The sequence below is a fragment of the Plasmodium knowlesi genome (genome assembly GCF_000006355.2).
Source record: "Plasmodium knowlesi strain H genome assembly, chromosome: 1".
NCBI classification, from domain to species: Eukaryota; Apicomplexa; class Aconoidasida; order Haemosporida; family Plasmodiidae; genus Plasmodium; species Plasmodium knowlesi.
Genome location: NC_011902.2, coordinates 595936 through 616570, shown reverse-complemented (window position 1 = coordinate 616570; position 20635 = coordinate 595936). Strand labels below are relative to the sequence as shown.

At 36.1% G+C, this 20635-nt stretch overlaps 2 protein-coding genes across 2 annotated transcripts; one reads left to right on the top strand and one right to left on the bottom strand.

The window, feature by feature from the left end:
• Positions 1 to 476: 476 nt before the first annotated feature.
• PKNH_0113400 (SICAvar, type I (fragment)) lies at positions 477 to 11042 on the bottom strand (the record flags this gene model as incomplete). Its single annotated transcript, XM_039113758.1, has 8 exons — positions 477 to 1226; positions 1475 to 2122; positions 2556 to 3197; positions 3558 to 3667; positions 5301 to 5841; positions 5998 to 6648; positions 9970 to 10803; positions 10914 to 11042. Coding segments are annotated over 8 exons (4305 nt in total), but the record flags the coding sequence as incomplete, so codon positions are not given.
• Positions 11043 to 18381: 7339 nt separating this feature from the next.
• On the top strand, positions 18382 to 19332 carry PKNH_0113300 (phosphatidic acid phosphatase 2, putative; the record flags this gene model as incomplete). Its single annotated transcript, XM_002257587.1, has 1 exon — positions 18382 to 19332. The coding sequence occupies one exon, from the start codon at positions 18382 to 18384 to the stop codon at positions 19330 to 19332; it is 951 nt and encodes a 316-aa protein (XP_002257623.1).
• Positions 19333 to 20635: the final 1303 nt, after the last annotated feature.

The window sequence follows — 20635 nt, the reverse complement described above, 5'->3', positions numbered from 1 at the left end:
AACATCATTCCAACACCCCAACAACATCATTCCAACACCCCAAACAACATCATCCCAACACCCCAACAACATCATTCCAACACCCCAAACAACATCATTCCAACACCACAACAACATCATTTCAACACCCCAACAACATCATTCCAACACCCCAACAACATCATTCCGAACACCCCAACAACATCATTCCGAACACCACAACAACATCATTCCAACACCCCAACAACATCATTCCAACACCCCAACAACATCATTCCAACACCCCAACAACATCATTCCAACACCCCAACAACATCATTGCATCACCCCTACAACTTTCTTCTTAAACGCGGAATCTGAATTTCCTTTCTCTATTTTGTTTTTTTCATTTCACTTCCTTCCTTTTCATCAAATTTTCATTATACATATAGACATATATATATATATACTTATATGTTTTTATATATGTATATATGTAGTTGTCTACTGCCCCTTACCCATTTCACTTCGCTGCTATTTACATTTTTGTTTATTGCTTTTACGTAATATTGTTTTGCTGCACATTGCATTTGACTACAGAAAGAGTCCATTTTATTGATTTCGGATAATGTTTTCTTCACTTCGGGGATGGATTTGGATGATGATGGGTTGTTTTCGTTGAGGAATTTGTTTAATTCAGTTTGGACATTTTCTCTGCCGGTGTTAGAAGTACAATTTTGCACATTTTGTGTTGCATTAATTAAAGTGTTGGAAACACTTAGTTTGCAATCATTAAATTGTGAGTTCGAAACCCTATCACATTTAAAACAATTATTTTTATTAGCATCATTACACGAATTCGAAGACAAAGAATTATGCTGCGTATTCCAATCAGTAAACATTCTACTTATTTTGTCCTCACCAATGGGGCATTTCTCACTCGATTTTGCAATTATTTGATCAGCATAAAGGTTAAGAGCAATACAACCAACTGCTTGTTGAAGCAGTTGGTTGCCTTGACCACTAGACTGAGTGCTAGGACCCCTACCACTACCACTAACATCAGGCTTAATGCCATCAATGTATTCTAAACCTGCTGTGATATGATTACATGCTTTTCTTTCTACACTATCAGGATTACCATCACCAAAGCCTCGGCATGTTGTGCCAATAGTGATTGACGTTGGTTTGTTCTGTCCTTCGGAGGCGATCTTGTCAAACATTTTCTTCAGTTCGGGTCTGACGCCTTCATTCTCCCAAAAGTCACACTGTAAAGAGAAGAAAGAAGTTATATATATATATATATATATATGCATACATATGTATATACATATGTCTATATATGTATATGTTTATATATATATGTATACATACATTTACGTGCAGCTATATGCATATACATATACATATACGTATATATGTATATATGTGTATGTATATGTACGTTTGTATATATATGTATATATACGTACGTATATGTATGTATGTGTATATATATTTATATAGTAGTACTTACCCAAGTCTTCGCCGTTCCATTCCCTCCTTGGTTCTTGCTGTTCTTTTGGTTATGGAACCATTTGGGTGCGGCACATTTAATATAATCGCATAAAGTGGTCATTTTATTTATGTCCTCCATAGCATTAGGTACAGATTTGGTCTCTACAATGCCTTGAACTTTCCTTTTTACATCCTCTATGTTGGGGCCAGTTGTGTGAATTTGGCAAGTGTCATAGTCTTTCTCTTTCCAATGGCACGGAACACAAGGTCCCTCGCCAGTGCAACTACCATTAAGATTTTTAAGAGCAATGTCGAAAGCTTTTTTTATTCCTGATTCCACTAAACATTTGGCGTTGTCTTTCATATGTTTTGCATATTCCTTAAGAAGGAAACAACCCACTGTTTGTTTCAACGATGGATGCTTATCCAAGATGTTGTTTCCTCCATTCGTTGTGGTCGCCGAAATAGTTCTTAGTTTGGTGAAACCTGCTGTAAGATATTGGCATGCTTTTCTTTCAGGGTCAGTTGCTTGTCTAGTCATGGCACCCGTGGTGCCATTATCCATTATATTACATTGTCCGTTGTTCTTGTCCGCATTGTGTATCATTGCTTCCGACAATTGTGTCCATAGTTGTCCCACTTCGCCTTCATTCGTCCAGAATTCGTCCTGTATAAGTAGTGATAATATATACATATGCATATGTATATGTATATACATACATATACATACGTATATGTATAAGTATATATTCTTTTTCTTTTTTCTTTTTCTAATTCGTGTTGGTCTGTGTAGTATCCGGTGTGCCTTCCCCCGCCATCCGGTTCATACCATCCTGTTAGTGTGTATAATCCGATCCCTGTCTGCGAGGAGTTTTTCCTCTCCCCCCCTAATGTAACTAAAGCTAACCCCGAAACCTTACTCCCGAACCCTGGAACATTATTCCCATACCCTTAAAACTTTATCCTAACACCCTTACAACCTTATTCCTAAACGCGGAATCTGAATTTATTTTATTTTATTTTTTTTTAATTCTTTTTCTTTTTCTTTTTCCTTTTCTTTTTATTCCTTTTATTCCTATTCTTTTTCTTTTTGCACTTACCGCAGAGCTGGATGCCTGAACTCGAGAAGCCAGACATTGCAGACGGAGACATAAATTAGAACTGCTGTTTCCGCCTGTTTTAGTTATTGTGAAGAGGATGTTATTGACGTCGCTTCCTTGCGTCTTGAGTAATGAATCCAATTTGTCATTTACTTTGTCCTGCTGCTTCTTATCGAAGTAGCACTCATCATACTTGTCCGCCAACTTGCACTCAATGCAAGGTTTACCATTCTTGCAGTTAGTTGATGCAATTTGTTGTGCCTTTGTAAAAGCGACCCTAATCCCTTGGTCTATATCGCAAATTTTGCTGTCTTCTTTCATTTTTTGTGCAACTGCCTTTAGCATTAAGCAAGAAATGAATTGTTTAAACTCTTGGTTATCATAGGGGTTTTCATTTTTTTCAGGTTGCCCCGTCTTGGGATCCCCACTATATTCATGCTGAATTTTAGATATATGTTCCAGCCCTGCTGCAACAAGCTTGCAGGCGGTCTTGTTAGCGAAGCCATGGGCGTCGCTATCGCTCCATGTTTGGCCGCCGCTGACGCCGGTGCAGTTGGATGCAACAGCGGCCTGCTTCGTTGGGTTTTGCATGTCTTCCAGTAGTAGCTTTAATTCTGTTTCAAAATCACTCTTCATCTTTTCCTAAACATAAAGCGGGAGTTATATATATATATATACATATACATATGTGCATACATATCTACATATATACATACATAAGTACATACATATATACATATATATACATATGTACATACATATATACATATATGCATATATAAATATGTATATATGTATATATAGACATATATGTGGTCGATGTTGTTATGGATGTTATTATGGATGTTATGGATGTTGTTATGGATGTTGTTATGGATGTTGTTATGGATGTTATGGATGTTACTATTGTTGATGTTATGGATATTGTTGATGTTGTTATTGTTATGGTTTCTATTCCACCATCAGCACACTAAACCATGACCATGACAACACATTCCTTACCCAGGTAGTCGTTCCGCTTGAGCTTCCATTCTTCCTTTCTCCCCATTTATCTACTACGCAATTAAGTTCTTGACAGAAATCCCCCTTCTCGTCCCCAGTACATGGTTTACCTATAAGCAGACAGAGACATAGACACATAGACACATACATATATATATACATACATATACATATACATAGACAGACATATGTACATATATACATAGACATATATATTTATACATATATATACATGTACACATATATACATATACGTATATATATATATATCTATATATATATATATATGTATATTTATGTATATATATATGTACTTATATGTATGTATATATACATATAATGTTATTGTTTTTATTTCTATTTTTGTCTTTGTTTGTTTGTTTTTGTATTTTTGTTTTTGTATTTTTGTTGTTGTATTTTTGTTTTTGTTTTGGAAATGGATGAAGGTGGATGTGAATGGATGTGGAATGGTCATATATTTGTTATTGGTAGGTTGGAGGAGAGAAAAAAAATGTCTACTCACATATGGTCTTGGTTAGAGAAGACTTCGATAAGGAACTAGTAGTAGTAGTAGTAGTAGTAGTAGTAGTAGTAGTAGTAGTAGTAGTAGTAGTAGTAGTGTTGTTGTTGTGTTGTGTTAGTATGTTGGTTGTATGTTGGTTATGTTGTTGTATGTTGGTTGTATGTTGGTTATGTTAGTATGTTGGTTATGTTAGTATGTTGGTTATGTTAGTAGGTTGGTTATGTTAGTAGGTTGGTTATGTTAGTATGTTGGTTGTGTTAGTATGTTGGTTGTATGTTGGTTATGTTAGTAGGTTGGTTATGTTAGTATGTTGGTTATGTTAGTAGGTTGGTTATGTTAGTATGTTGGTTATGTTAGTATGTTGGTTGTGTTAGTATGTTGGTTGTGTTAGTATGTTGGTTGTGTTAGTATGTTGGTTGTGTTAGTATGTTGGTTATGTTAGTATGTGTTGGTTGTGTTAGTATGTTGGTTATGTTAGTATGTTGTGTTGTGTTAGTATGTTTGGTTGTGTTAGTATGTTTGGTTGTGTTGTGGTTGTGTTGTTGTTGTGTTGTGGTTGTGTTGTGGTTGTGTTGTGGTTGTGTTGTTGGTTGTGTTGTGGTTGTGTTGTTGGTTGTGTTGTGGTTGTGTTGTAGTAGTGTTGTTGTAGTAGTGTTGTTGTTGTGTTGTTGTTGTGTTGTTGTTGTGTTGTGGTTGTGGTTGTGTTGTGGTTGTATGTTGGTTGTGTTGTGTTGTTGTTGTGCTGTGGTTGTGTTGTGTTGTTGTTGTGCTGTGGTTGTGTTGTGTTGTTGTTGTGCTGTGGTTGTGTTGTGGTTGTGTTAGTACCAACACAACCAACATTTTGTGTTGGTGTTGGTAACAACACAACCAACATTCTGTAGTGTTGTTGGTGGTACTAACACAACCAACACAACTACCATTAGTACCAACATTTTGTAGTGTTGGTTGTGGTGGAGTGGAGTAGTTGTTGTGTTGTGTTAGTATGTTTGGTTGTGTTAGTAATGTTGGTTGTGTTAGTAATGTTGGTTATGTTAGTATGTTGGTTGTGTTAGTATATTGATTATGTTAGTATGTTGGTTATGTTAGTATGTTGGTTGTGTTGGTTGTGTTGTTGTTGTGTTGTTGTTGTGTTGGCACCAGCGCAACCACAACACAACTACCATTAGTACCATAATTTGGTAGTGGTGGTACCAGTATTTTGTAATGTGGGGTTTACTTACATATGGTCTTGGTTAGAGAAGACGTCGTTAAGGAAGTAGTACTAGCAAGATTAGTATCCTCCAACTTGTGGTCAATTTGGTCCTTCAGAAGCACTTCCTTCGAACTGTCATTTTCCTTAATTTGGCATTCTTTATAGTCTTTAAACCTTGGACACGTAAAACACTTATCATCAGTTCCGCAAGCGCTACTTTTACTCTTAATAGTAGCACTCTGTCCAAAAGCATGATCAATCCCCTTCTCTACACTCCTTTCCTGTTCACACGGAAGTTTATCTTTCATTTTATCTGCAATGGCATTTAATAAAACACATTGCATCGTCCTCTTTAATGATTCTTCAACGCCGTCACCAGCAGTTTTGTAGAGGTTCCTTAATCCTGCTGCAATAAGGACGCAAGCATCCTTATCTGCAGGCTTTCCATTAACCGCTGGAATGTCCTTGCAGTACAGTTCAAATTCTGTCCTCTTATTTTGAGTTGTGGCGTCCTTGAGGGCATCGCCGAGGGCAGCGATTTGACTTGTGACTTTACTCCGCACCCTATCCTATAAGTATATATATATATATATGTATACACATACATACGTACATGTACGTATATACATGCGTATATATACATACGTACATGTATGCATACTTATGTGTATGTACATATATATGCTCATATATATATACATATATATATATCGTTATTCCCTTACCCAGTCGGCTGATGTGAGGGGGTCGCCGTTGCTTCTATCCTTCTTCAGCCATCTTTCGGATATACATTGGAAGCGCTCACATAATTTCATATCATTTATTTTGGTTTGCATATCCTTTATTTTGGTGGTGTCCTCCTGGACAATTTTTTCCACTACCTCCGTTGCTTTTTTCTCCACCCCATTGTCTTCTGTTTTAACTTGGCAATCCTTAAAAGCGTTTTCATTCCATTTGCATGGAATGCATTTTCCATTACCATTGCAATTAGCATTAGTACCAGTGCTGCCATTACTGAGTTCCTTCCCAAGCTGGAATGCCTTTTCTATTCCTTTATCAATAAGACAAGTGGACCTCTTCTTCATTTCATTTGCATAGGCGCGAAGTAGGAAACAACCCATCGCATGTCTGAACGATGGGTTCTTCTTAGATAGGATGTCGTCGACGCCGTCAGGCGTCGACGGATTGTACAGTTCTTTAAAGCCGGCATGCAAATAATTGCATGCCGTCTTTTCAGAATGAGTTGCATCCCTCGGGCTACTGCTGCCATCTTTCACTTTAGTACATTCTGCGTTTGTGGTTTTGCCATTTTCCTGCATCATTGCACCTGCTAATTCTTCCCATAATTCCTTTACCTTCTTGTTCCAAAAGTCTTCCTGTAAGTAAAGTAATATATATATATATATATATATATATATATATATGCATATGCATAAATGCATATGCATATATACATATGTATGTATACATACATATGTATACATACATACATACGTATACATATACATGTATATGTATATATGTATATGTACATTCGTACATACGTATATATATACGTATAAACATACGTATATTTGTACAAGTACATATACATATGTATACATACATACGTATGCATATGTACATCCTTCCATATGTATATATATATATACATACGTATACATATATGTATATGTGAGCACATATATATATGTATATATGTACATACGTACATACATACATACATACATACATACATACATACGTATATATCTGTACATCTATGTATATGTATACATGTATATATGTACATACGTACATACGTACATATATATATATGTGTACATCTATTTGTAGGTATGTGTATGTACATACGTACATATGTATATATGTGTATACATCTGTACATTTATGTATATGTATATACATATGAGTATATGTATATACGTACATGCATATACATGTGTATGTATATACGCATATGCATCTGCATATGTATGCATACATATGTATGTATATATACATCTATGTATATGTATATACATATATATGTATGTATATGTAAGTATATGTATGTACATACATGTATATGTATATGTATATATGTATATGTACATACGTACATACATATTTACATCTGTGTATATGTATATACATATGAGTATATGTATATGTATCTACATACATGTATATACATATATATGTATGTGTCTGCATACGTATGCATCTGTACATATGTATACATATACATATGTATATGTATGTACATGTATATATGTATATGTGCGTCTGCATATGTATGTACATAGGTACATATGTCTATATGTGTACATATGCGTACATGTATACATGTATGTTTACACGTACATACATATGTATATATATGCATATCTGTACATTTATGTACATACATACATATGTATGTATATACATGTATATATGTATATAAGTATATGTACATACGTACATACGTATATATATACGTATAAACATACGTATATTTGTACAAGTACATATACATATGTATACATACATACGTATACATATACATGTATACATGTATATGTACATTCGTACATACGTATATATATACGTATATGTATACAAGTACATATACATATGTACATACGTATACATATACATGTATATGTATATATGTATACATCTGTACATGTGTCTACATGTGTATGTATGTACATATATGCATATATGTACATATATCCGTGTATATGTATATATACATACATGGATATATGTACATGTATACATACATATGTATACATCTGTATATCTATGTATATGTATATATATGTGTATACATATAGATGTATATGTATACGTAAGTATATATATGCATATATACGTATATATATGCGTATATGCGTACGCATATGTACATCCTTCCATATGTATATATATACATACATATATGTATATATATGTATATGTAAGTATATATATGTATACACATATGTGTATATATATATGTCTACATACATTTGTACATACGTACATATGTGTATATGTACATACGTACATACATATATGTATATATACGTATATACATACATGTACATGCATCTGTACATCCTTGTATATGCATATATATATACATACGTGTATATATGTACGTATGTATGAATATACATATACATGTATATGTATATACGCACATACATATACATGTATATGTATATGTATATATGTACATTCGTACATACGTATGCATATGCGTATATGTATATGTATATACATATACATGTATGTGTCTGCATATGTATGCACATATGTATGTATATGTACATACGTACATATATATATGTATACATATGTATATACATACATACGTATAGATATACATGTACGTATATATGTATGTGTACATGTCTATATGTGTATGTACATGTCTGTGTACATATGTATGTATATGTATATGTACATATATATATATATATATATATGTATATACATACGCACATCCATATATATATGTCTACATACATTTGTACATACGTATATATGTATGTATATGTATATGCATCTGTACATATGTATACATATACATATGTATATATATGTATATGTATATGCATGTGTCTGCATATATGTCGTACGTATGTATGTATATGTATGCATCTGTACATATGTACACCTATGTATATGTATATACGTACATGTATATATGTATATGTAAGTATATGTATGTGCATACATGTATATACATATACACGTATGCGTCTGCATATGTATATCTGTACATTTCCGTATACATGTATATGCATACGTATATATACATATGTATGTATGTATATATATGTACATCTGTACATGTATGTCTACATACGTATATATATACATGTGTATGTATGTACATATATGTATATATGTATATACGTATATATATACGTACATGCGTACGCATATGTATATGTATATACCTATACATCTGTACATTTATGTATATGCATACATATATCTATGTACATACGTACATCTATGTATATGTAATTATATGCGTACATATGTACATATATATATATATATATATATACGTATACATATACGTATATGTATACACATATATACATATGTATATATGTATACATCTGTATATCTATGTATATGTATATATATTTGTATACATATAGATGTATATGTATATGTATACGTATATACATACGCATATATACGCGTATGCATGTACATATATATGTACATCCTGCTGTAGGTATATATATATATATATATATATATATATATATATATATATATATATACGTACACATATATCTGTACATCTATGTATACGTACTTATATATGTACATATATGTATATGTATATATTTATGTACATTCTTGTATATGTATATACATATACATATGTATATGTATGTATGTGTACACACATACACATACATACGACATATATGTGGACGCATATACATACACACATACATACATATACATATGTATATGTATACATATGTGTACATACATACGTATGTAGACATACATGTATAGATGTATGTACATGCATATGCCTGCATTCATGTTGTCTTCTCTTTCCTTCCTTCCTTTCTTTTTTCCTTAAACCTTCACTCCCTTCTCCTTCCTTCTTTTCCTTTCATTCCTTATTTCCTTCCTTTAATCCTTTCCTTTCATTCCCTCCCCTGAACACTCTTTCCTTTTCCTTTCATTCCTCCTCACTCCTCACTTACCGTAGCTGACAGTTGTCCTGTTTTTGGTCCTCCTGGAGATCCTGGTAGTGGCTGTTTCTTCAAGTATTCTTCAATACATTTTAAGCGATTGCATAGAGCATTCTCTTTGCCGCTGTTGGCATCCTTCTCTGCATTCTCGATACAATGATTAGCCTTTGCTATTTGGTCGACTAATACTTCTAATGGATTTGATACACCATCTCGAAGTAGGTCTATAATTTTATCACTCTGGGAAATTTTTCCTTTTCGCTTGGCCCTTTCTTCCTCCATGTCCGCCGTTCCCTCCGCATACCTGGACCATGCTACTATATTATCGAACCCCTCAATACCCCCCTCGTTCTTGTCCTTCTTTGCATTATTTAACCATTCCTGTACCTGAGACCCAATTAGCTCCTCTGTTCCCCTCACATCGTCCACTTTAACCCAAGGACATATACCACCCGCACTTGACAGTGCACCTTCAGTACCTCCCCTTTCCATTGTATCGAAGATAATTTTCATAAATTTTTCTACTTCATACTTAGGTAAAAGTACTCTTAACAGGAACTCATATCCTATTACACACCTTAAATATTGTTTCCATTCGTCCTCCGCCGTGCTACCTTTCGTCCTCTTCTTTCCATCCTTTTCCAAATTTCCCATCCAGTGGACTGCTTGCACTAATGTCTTGCATACTCTCTTCATTTGATCTGTTGTCGTCCCCTTCCCACTTTTATCCCCCGGGGCCTTCAGTTCTCCACATGCACTGGCGACTTTGCCTCCCGCGGCATACACCCAATTCACGTAGGGCCCGAGGTCGTCCAACATTTCGTTCACTTTCTTCGTCACTTCATCCTAAAAATAAAAGAAAAAATAAAGAAATAGAAAAATGAAAAATTATAATAATAACAGTAATAATAATAATAACAACAAATAATAATATTAATAAGAACAGCAGTACTCACCGGAAGGGCTACATTTGGGGCAGATTGTGCATTCTGTGAAGATGTACTCAACTTCTCTTTCCATGCTATTCTTAATTTTTCCCCATCTTGCTCAGTACTGGCGCCCGCGGCTGCTACTGCTGCTGCCATGATTCCTGTTTGTCTTTCCTAGTTACTCCTTTTTTGTACAATTTGTATATATATTATATAGAATTAAGAAGGAAGACAAAAATGAACTGATATGAACTGGAAAAATGAACTGGGAAAAAAAATGAACTCCAATGAACTGGACAACAAATGAACATGACTGTTATGACTATTATTGGAAAAAAAAATATATATATAAAAGAAAAATTTTTTTTTTTCTTTGAATCATTTGTTCCTTCCTTCTTTCTTGCTTCTTTCTTTTCCCCTAAGAAGGATCCTTTTCATCTCCTTCCCTTAACAAGGACTATTCTCTATCTCCTTCCCTCTAAGAAGAGATTATTTTGCCCCTTACTACTTTTTACCTTCCCCTCTAAGAAGAGATTATTTTGCTCTACTACTTCTTACCTTCCCCTCTAAGAAGATATTATTTTGCCTCAATACTCCTTCTCCTTACCTTTCCTCTAAGAAGAGATTATTTTGTCCCTTACTACTCTTTACCATCCACTAGGAGGAGATTATTTGCCCCCCCCCTTTTATTTTCTTTCTCCCTTCCTCTAAGAAGGGATTATTTTGTCCCTTCCTTACTCCTTATCCTTCCCCTCTAAGAAGAGATTACTTCAACCCCTTTCTCTAAGAAGAAATTATTTTGTCCCTTCCTCTTTATTTAGAAAAGAGCTTATTTTGCCTTTCTCCTTCCTCTAAGAGGAGATTATTTTGTCCCCTTTTTCCTTCCTTTGAGAAGAGATTATTTTGCCCCTTCTTTTTCTCTAAGAAGAAATTATTCTGCCCCACTCTATATCCTTCTTCTTACCTTTTCTCTAAGAAGAAATTATTCTGCCCCACTCTATATTCCTTCTCCTTCCCTTAAGAGGAGATTATTTTGCCCCCTTCTTTTTCTCTAAGAAGAAATTATTTTGCCCTCTCCATATCCTTCTCCTTAACTTCCTCTAAGAAGAAATTACTTCAACCCCTTCTCCTAGGAAGAGATTATTTTGCCCCTCCTTCACTTTTTCCTTAACTTACCCTCTAAGAAGAGATTATTTTGTCCCTTACTACTCTTTATCCTTCCCCTCTAAGAAGAGATTATTTTGCCTCACTACTCCTTACCTTAAGAAGGATTGTTTTCTCTCTCCCTTCTTTCAAAAAGTGATTATTTTGCCCTACTACACCTTACCTTACCTTCCTCTAAGAAGAGATTATTTTGCCCTACTACTCCTTACCTTAAGAAGGATTGTTTTCTCTCTCCCTTCTTTCAAAAAGTGATTATTTTGCCTTACTACTCCTTACCTTCCCCTCTAAGAAGAAATTATTTTGCCCTACTACTCCTTACCGTTCTCTAAGAAGAGATTACTTTTTTCTACTTTCCTCTAAGAGAAGATTATATTGCCACCCCCCTTCTTATTTTCTTTCTCCCTCCCTCTAAGAGGAGATTACTCTGCCTCCCTTCCTTTCCAATTTTTCCTTACCTCCCTATAAGAAGAGATTACCTAAACCCTGAACCCTTCTTACCTTCCCCTCTAAGAAGAAATTACCTAAACCCTGAACCCTCCTTACCTTCCCCTCTAAGAAGAAATTACCTAAACCCTGAACCCTCCTTACCTTCCCCTCTAAGAAGAGATTATTTTGTCCTTACTACTGTTTACCTTAAGAAGGATTGTTTTCTCTCTCCCTTCTTTCAAAAAGTGATTATTTTGCCTTACTACTCCTTACCTTCCCCTCTAAGAAGAGATTATTTTGCCCTTACTACTCCTTATCCTTCCCCCTCTAAGAAGAGATTATTTTGCCCTACTACACCTTACCTTACCTTCCTCTAAGAAGAGATTATTTTGCCCTACTACTCCTTACCTTAAGAAGGATTGTTTTCTCTCTCCCTTCTTTCAAAAAGTGATTATTTTGCCTTACTACTCCTTACCTTCCCCTCTAAGAAGAAATTATTTTGCCCTACTACTCCTTACCGTTCTCTAAGAAGAGATTACTTTTTTCTACTTTCCTCTAAGAGAAGATTATATTGCCACCCCCCTTCTTATTTTCTTTCTCCCTCCCTCTAAGAGGAGATTACTCTGCCTCCCTTCCTTTCCAATTTTTCCTTACCTCCCTCTAAGAAGAGATTACCTAAACCCTGAACCCTTCTTACCTTCTTCTAAGAAGAGATTACCTAAACCCTGAACCCTTCTTACCTCCCTCTATGAAGAGATTATTTTCTCCCCTTCCTTTCTTTCTCCTTAGCTTCCCCTCTGTAAGAAGAGATTATTTTGCCCCCTCTTATTTTTTCCTTCCACTAAGAAAAGATTACTTTACCCCTTTCCTTCCCCTAAGAAGGGATTATTTTGCCTTCCTTAATCCTCACCTTCCTCTAAGAAGAGATTACCTAAACCCTGAACCCCTCTTACCTTCCTCTAAGAAGAGATTATTTTGTCCCTTACTACTCTTTATCCTTCCCCTCTAAGAAGAGATTATTTTGCCTCACTACTCTTTATCCTTCCTCTAAGAAGAGATTACTTTGCCCTACTACTCTTTACGTCCCCCCCTAAGAAGAGATTATTTTGCCCCACTTCTTTTATTTTTCTTCCTCCAAGGAGGATTATTTTGCCCTTCTCCTCCCCTTAAGAGAGAAAAAAAAAAGAAGAGATAATTTTTTCTCCTTCTTTTAAGAAAAAAAGAAGGATTACTCCCTTGCTTCTTTTCCTCAAGAAGAATATTTTCTTCTTTTCCTTTACTCCTCTAAGAAAAAAAAAAAAAGACATTACTTCCTTCCTTGCTTCCCTTAAAGAAAAAAGAAGGATCCCTTCTTTCTCCCTCACTCCCTTAAGAAAAAAAAGAAGGATTATTTCTTCTCCTTCCTTCTCTTAAGAGAAAAAAAGAAAGAGATTACTCCTTTCTTTTACCTCTATGAGGATTATTTTGCCTATTTTTCCTCCCCTTCCCTTAAGAGAGAGAAAAAAAAGAAGATATTACTTCTTTCTTCTTCCTTCATGAAGATTATTTTGCCTATTTTTCCTTCACGCCCTTAAGAGAATAAAAAAGAAGAGATTATTTCTTTATTCCTTCCCTTCCCTTAAGAAGAGAATATTTTGCTTTCTTCCTTCCTTTAAGAAGAGATTATTTTCTTTCTCCCTTCCTATAAGAAGGATCCTTTTCATCTCCTCCCCTTCCCTTAAGAGAGAGAAAAAAAAGAAGAGATTATTTTGCCCCCCAGTAAAACCTTCTTCCTTTCGTTCTTAACAAAAAAGAAAAATATGAGAAAATTCCCTTACTACGCTACTTCTAAAAAACTAGAAAAAATATATATATACACTTTTTTCCTTTTCCATCCAATATCCAAAAAAAAAAATTTTATACATGTGAAAAACGTTCCCCCTAATATAGTACCTTAAACTATTTCTAATAAGGCCCCTTACCTCCTACCAACATTGGCCCATCTCCCCCTTGGCCATCTCCCCCCTTGGCCCATCTCCACACTTGGCCCATCTCCCCCTTGGCCCATCTCCACCCTTGGCCCATCTCCCCTTGGCCACTTCCCCCTTGGCCATCCACCATTGGCCATCCACCATTGGCCATCTCCCCTTGGCCATCTCCCCTTGTCCGACTCCCCTTGTCCGACTCCCCTTGTACCACTCCCCTTGGCCCACTCCCCTTGGCCCATCCACCCTTGGCCCCACTCCCCCTGTCCGACTCCCCTTGTCCGACTCCCCTTGTCTGACTCCCCCCCCTTGTCCGACCCTCACCAAGACCTACACCCTTGCCCCATCTCCCCCCCTTTGACCACCACAAACACCTACACCCTTGTCGATCTCCCCCCCCCCCCTTTGACCATCACAAACACCTACACCCTTGGCCCATCTCCCCCTTGTCCGACCCTCACCAAGACCTACACACAGACCTACACATATATATATGCAAACTAATTGTATTAGTAACATGTATACCATCGCAGAGGAGTATGTACAATAAAAAAAAAAAAAAAAGGAGTTTTTCCCAAAATTCAGGGTTTTGAAAGTTCTCATATTTCGGGGTTGAGAGGTCCATGGTCCAGGTTCTAGATCTTTATGGTTTCGGGTTTAGGGCTTATATTACGGATATAGGAAGAAGGTTTTAGGGTTGTCAGAATTCGGATTCTGGGTGTCAGAGTGTGGTTGTTGGGGTGTTGAAATTAAGGTTGTTTGGGCTGTTGGAATGATGTTGTTGGGGTGTTGGAATGAAGGTTGTTTGGGGTGTTGGAATGAAGGTTGTTTGGGGTGTTGGAATGATGTTGTTTGGGGTGTTGGAATGATGTTGTTTGGGGTGTTGGAATGAAGGTTGTTTGGGGTGTTGAAATTGAGGTTTTAGGGGGTTACCTTAAGCTGCTTTGAGGGGGAGGGGAGAAAGGAAAAACTTCCTTGTATATAGATAAAACCGGAAAGCTCGTGCAAGTGTATATGGAGGGAAAAACTGAACATTCAAAAGATAGAGTCTTAGGATGGAACGCATGCATGGAAGGATTTATGGATTGGCCAAGGCAATTAGGTGTGCCCGCGAACATCCCTTTACAACAACTTTGTCCGCAATGTCATCAAGGTAAGGGGAATTCTTCACCGAGTAGTTTTCGCTACGTACGCCGTACTGATGCCTTAATGTGTTGAACCGACCGTGTTGAATAGACAGCGTTGAACCGACAGCGTTGAACCGACAGCGTTGAACTGACAGCGTTGAACCGACAGCGTTGAACTGACAGGGTTGAACTGACAGGGTTGAACTGACAGGGTTGAACTGACAGGGTTGAACTGACAGCGTTGAACCGGCCGTGCTGAATAAACAGCGTTGAATCGACGGTGTTGAATCGACAGCGTTGAATAGACAGCGTTGAACCGACGGTCCTGAACTGCCCGTCCCGAATCAACTGCTTCGAATCAATTGCTTCGAAACAACCCCCCCCTTCACCTACTTACTTTCCCACAACCCCATCCCCCCCTCCAGTGCGAGTGTAAAATTTCTCCCCTAGTCGAGACGTCCAAATTCGAACAGGGCCTCCTCAAGTACAGTGATATAAATATCCACGCGCAAATAATACAAAAGGTAAACTCCAACACATTCCTAAACATTGAAGATTACGAACGATTACCCGAGACCATCACTTCTAACATAATTGTAGAAGAAAAAGTAAATATCATGTATAGCACCCACATTATTCGCCTAAATATAAAAAAGAACTTCGAAAATGAATCCTCCCTCATTAACTACATAAAACAGTTTTATACGAAGCGGTGATTCATGATAAGATGATAAATAGGTTTTCCTCCCCTTTGGAGGAAGTCCTTAAAAATATGCTCTTTCTTTATAACATTTTCTCTCTGTCCTTTTTTTTTCTTTGGTTTTTTTTTCCACAACTAGCTAATGTAACTTCTTTTTTTTTTTTTTCTTTTCACAACTAGCTAATGTAACTTTTTTTTTTTTTTTTTTTTTGGCTAATTTTTTTTCTGTGTGAAAAATTTATTATTAGGGTACAGTTCTTTTTTTTTTAGGGGGGGGGGGACAATTTTTTTTTTTTTTTCGTCTAATATTATACTTAAAATCGAATAAAAAAAAATAGAATGAAAAGGGATAAGGCAATTTTCTTCTTCCTTCCATGTGAGGAGGACATTGTAATTTTGGACCCCTTCACATGTGAAATTTCACCTAAAGAAGATTGTGTATGGCATCAAAAAGGTCAAAAGGAGGATTAATCTCCGCGAGAATCTTCGCTTGAACCGCTGCAGATTCGCGCAAAACTTGGATCACTTTTTTCAAACATCCATATTTGGAATTAGGAAAAAAAGGAAAAAAAAAAAAAAAAAAAAAGAAACAGAAAAAATATTAAGGCAAAAGGAAATTATTAAGACAAAAAATTTATAACAGAATAAATAAACCACTTTGAATCATAAGGTAGGAAAAAATTCCCCAACATATTAGAATAAAGGGGAAGGAATTTTTTTTTTCTTCCTTTTTTTTTTCCCCTCTTAAATTTATAACGCGCAAAAAGAGGCACAGCGGAGCAAAAGGAAAAACTTGTCAATATTGGGAAAGCGAAAAATTGCAGTTTCCAAAATTCAGAAAAAGAAAATATATATGCAATAATTTGCATAAAATAATCTGAAATACCTTGAATATTTTTCCGTACGTAAAAAAAACATCTCTGCAATTTGTTATTGCCCATGTTGCTATATGCATGCCCGAGAGAGCATATGTCAATTTAATATATTCATAATTTTACATGTTCCCATTTTACATGTTCATACTTTTGTATTATGCTATGTTAACGTATTATCCATTACCAAACTGAGCGCATATATGTACTTTACCAACTGCGTACCAATTTAAAAAAACACGCAGAGCATGCACACAGAAAAAAAAAAAAAAAAAAAAAAAAAAAAAAAAAAAAAAAATTATAATGCTACGAAGAGAAAAATAATGCGCGGTCATTCGGTAAATATTTGCGCTTAGATTCCGTAATTTTTTTTTCCTCCAGAAAAAAGGAATAGTTATTATATCTAACAAAAAGGGGGGTCGGGTAAAAAAAAATGTATTTATACCAATATAAAAATTTATTTTGCCCCTTGCCCGCTTTGCCCCTCTGCCGTTCTGCGGTTTTTACCATTTTTACTTTCCTACTATCGGGTTTACGCTTATTATTTTTTAACAATGGAATTGCTCTTTTAAAGATTTTCTTTCCTTTTAATTTTTACCGTTGATTCTTATGTACCCATTTTTTCCTTTTTAATTTCTTTTCGTTGTAATGTAGTACCCGTACTCAACTGTAAAAAAAAAAAAAAAAAAAAATTAAAATAATAAATAAAATATAATAGCTTCCTTTTTCCGTAAGGCTGTTCTTGAAATGTAATTCCAACCTCTGCTCCCGACTAACAGCAAAAGTTGCGTGGGCCCCCAGTTCCAGGACCTCCTTCTTCGACGTACCGCATGTTTCGCCAGTCATCATCATGCCTCTGCGTCCTTGCAATGTTAAATGGAAGATATGAGATGACTTCAGAAAAAAATTAGAAGTTTCTCCCGAAGAAGCACGTCCCGCGCCCCCAGCGTTCATGATTTCCACCATAAGTATCTACCCTACAGCATCTATCCGTATACTATTTTCCGAATTTTTCCATGGCATAAAACAAACGCATATATAGGTATATGTACACTTATACGTATATATAGAACAAAAGGAGAGAGACCACCACGACGATCATCGTGACAACGACATTTGTAGAACAACCTTTCTCCTGCCCCACCCTTCCCCGGTCGCCTTCCTCTGATTTATGCCTATGTTTCCGCACGCGACTCCCCATTGTGATCAACCATCTCCAAATTTGAAGCCAAGAGTTTTAGTATGATAACCATCTATGCACCGACATTACTAACTTTCGGGCAATTAATAACAACAGCCAGATGCATCAACCTGGCAAGCTTCCTCTCCTTCTGGGGGTGGGGTGGAATATCACCACCAGATCAAAATGGAACGGAGAAGAATAATAAGAATGGTCAGGATACAGAAAAATTGAAAAAACAAGTGGATGACTACTTGGACGAGAAGATAAAGATTAACCTGCGCAGTAAGAAAATGAGCTATTTAAAGCCTATATTTATAAATCCCGAGACGGAAATTCATTACTACCTTAGAAGTGATGGCAATTACGATGAGCTCTATGCCAAGTACCCCCTATGTGAAGCTAAGTACAAAATAGCAGATAAATTAAAAGGTCTTAGTATATTCCAGAAAATTATGAACAACAATAAAAAGCTAGCCCTACTGAAGACATGCATAATGGAGATGTATGGTCTCCTATACGTTACTCTCAGGAACACCAACGACATTTTCTCCGTGGTTGCTACTGTGTATGGGTACATACCATATGCATTCATGCTTGCAACATTACTAGGGTTCCTACTAACTTCTAACAATATGTTGCTTTACTTTGTTTTTATTATCCCTACCCAGTTGACAATAAACGATATTATATTGAAGAATATTCTAAAAATGAGTAGACCGATTCATAGTGCACTACAGTCTTATGGAATGCCATCCGGACATAGTTCCTTTTCTTTCAGTTTACTGACCTTCCTGATACTGCATCTGCTGGAGGCTAAGAAGGATAAGTGGACCATAATGGCCTGCATCCTTGCTATCATTCTCCTCTTACCAATACCTTGGAGTCGTGTTTACATCCAGGATCATACCCTGTATCAGGTTATCTTTGGCAGTCTGTTGGGATTCATCATTGGTGTCGTGTTCTACATGATAAAGAAGCAATTTCTGAAACAGAAGGATAACACCAAGTAGGGCAAAGAGGAAGACACACATTGATTTTTTTAAGTTAGAAAGCGACAAGTGCATACATCCCTCCATTGTGAGTGTGCTATTCATTTCGTTATTCCTGGGAGAATTTGGCCATCACATATAGAGGTCTTTAACATTTCATGGGGATATGCCTCCCTCTAACGGGAGGGAGACGCTTTTAACCCCAAGTAATGAGGATTCTCCATTTGAGGTTTCTCAATGGAAGCCTACCAACCCCATAAATGTAAGCATAATAGGAAAAGAGAGGCCCTGTGAATATTTTCCATTCAAGAACAGAAATATGCGAGAGAAATCTTACTTTGAAGGAGAGGGCGGTCCAAAATTATACACAACCCCCCCACCCCATGTGAACCGAATTCTGTAAATCCCACGTTTTTTTTTTAAACACAAATCTACCCTGATGACTATTATACGATGATCGCGCATGTGCATTATGGTTCTTACGCCACTTTTCTTTCGAAAACGACCGGACCAAACCGAACCGCCCAAAGCGGCCGAACCCCCATCCCATTTGCGCACTTCTCCGCTGTACAGCTTGTACGATACCGTGCATAAGGTCAAGTGCAACCATACCCATATATTTATAAATATATGTGGGGGTGCATATATTTATACACTTATATGTATGTGACACTTTTTCCCTGCACGCTCTCCTTTTACTTACTATTATTTTTTTAATTATGTCTACATGAATGCATTTGAGGCATATCAAAGTGCACTCTCCTGCATTCGGTACATTTTTCCGCCAAATATGTTTTATAACCTTTTATTTTATTTTATTTTATTTTTTTTTTGTTACAATAATATTTTCCCCTACGCTATATATTTAAATATATATACCCCTCCTTGTTCTCATTTTGTTCAAATATCTACATCTCCGCATGTACATGTACATTCTATAAGGCCCCACCCTTCGCTCGCATTTTAAGCAGGGGGGGGGTTCTCTACGTGCCACCTACCGTTACTTCTATATACCGAAATAAAACTCCTTCAATAATAAACTCGATTAAAATTTAGCCATGATTTTTACTAAACGCTTAATATAAGTTTGGGAAACCGTCCGAGGGTCGTAAAATGAGAAAAAGTTAAGAATAAGCTGAAAAGAAGGGGCCTATATTATATATACACACCCGACATAAAATTTTGCAGCTTGATAACAGTACTAAAAAATGACGAAAAATTAGAGTTTCCAAATGGGACAAAAAAAACAAAAAAGAAAAAAACGGACAGACGGATGGACAGGCGGATGGAAGTAAAAGGCAAAGTGGAAGAATCATGCGCATAG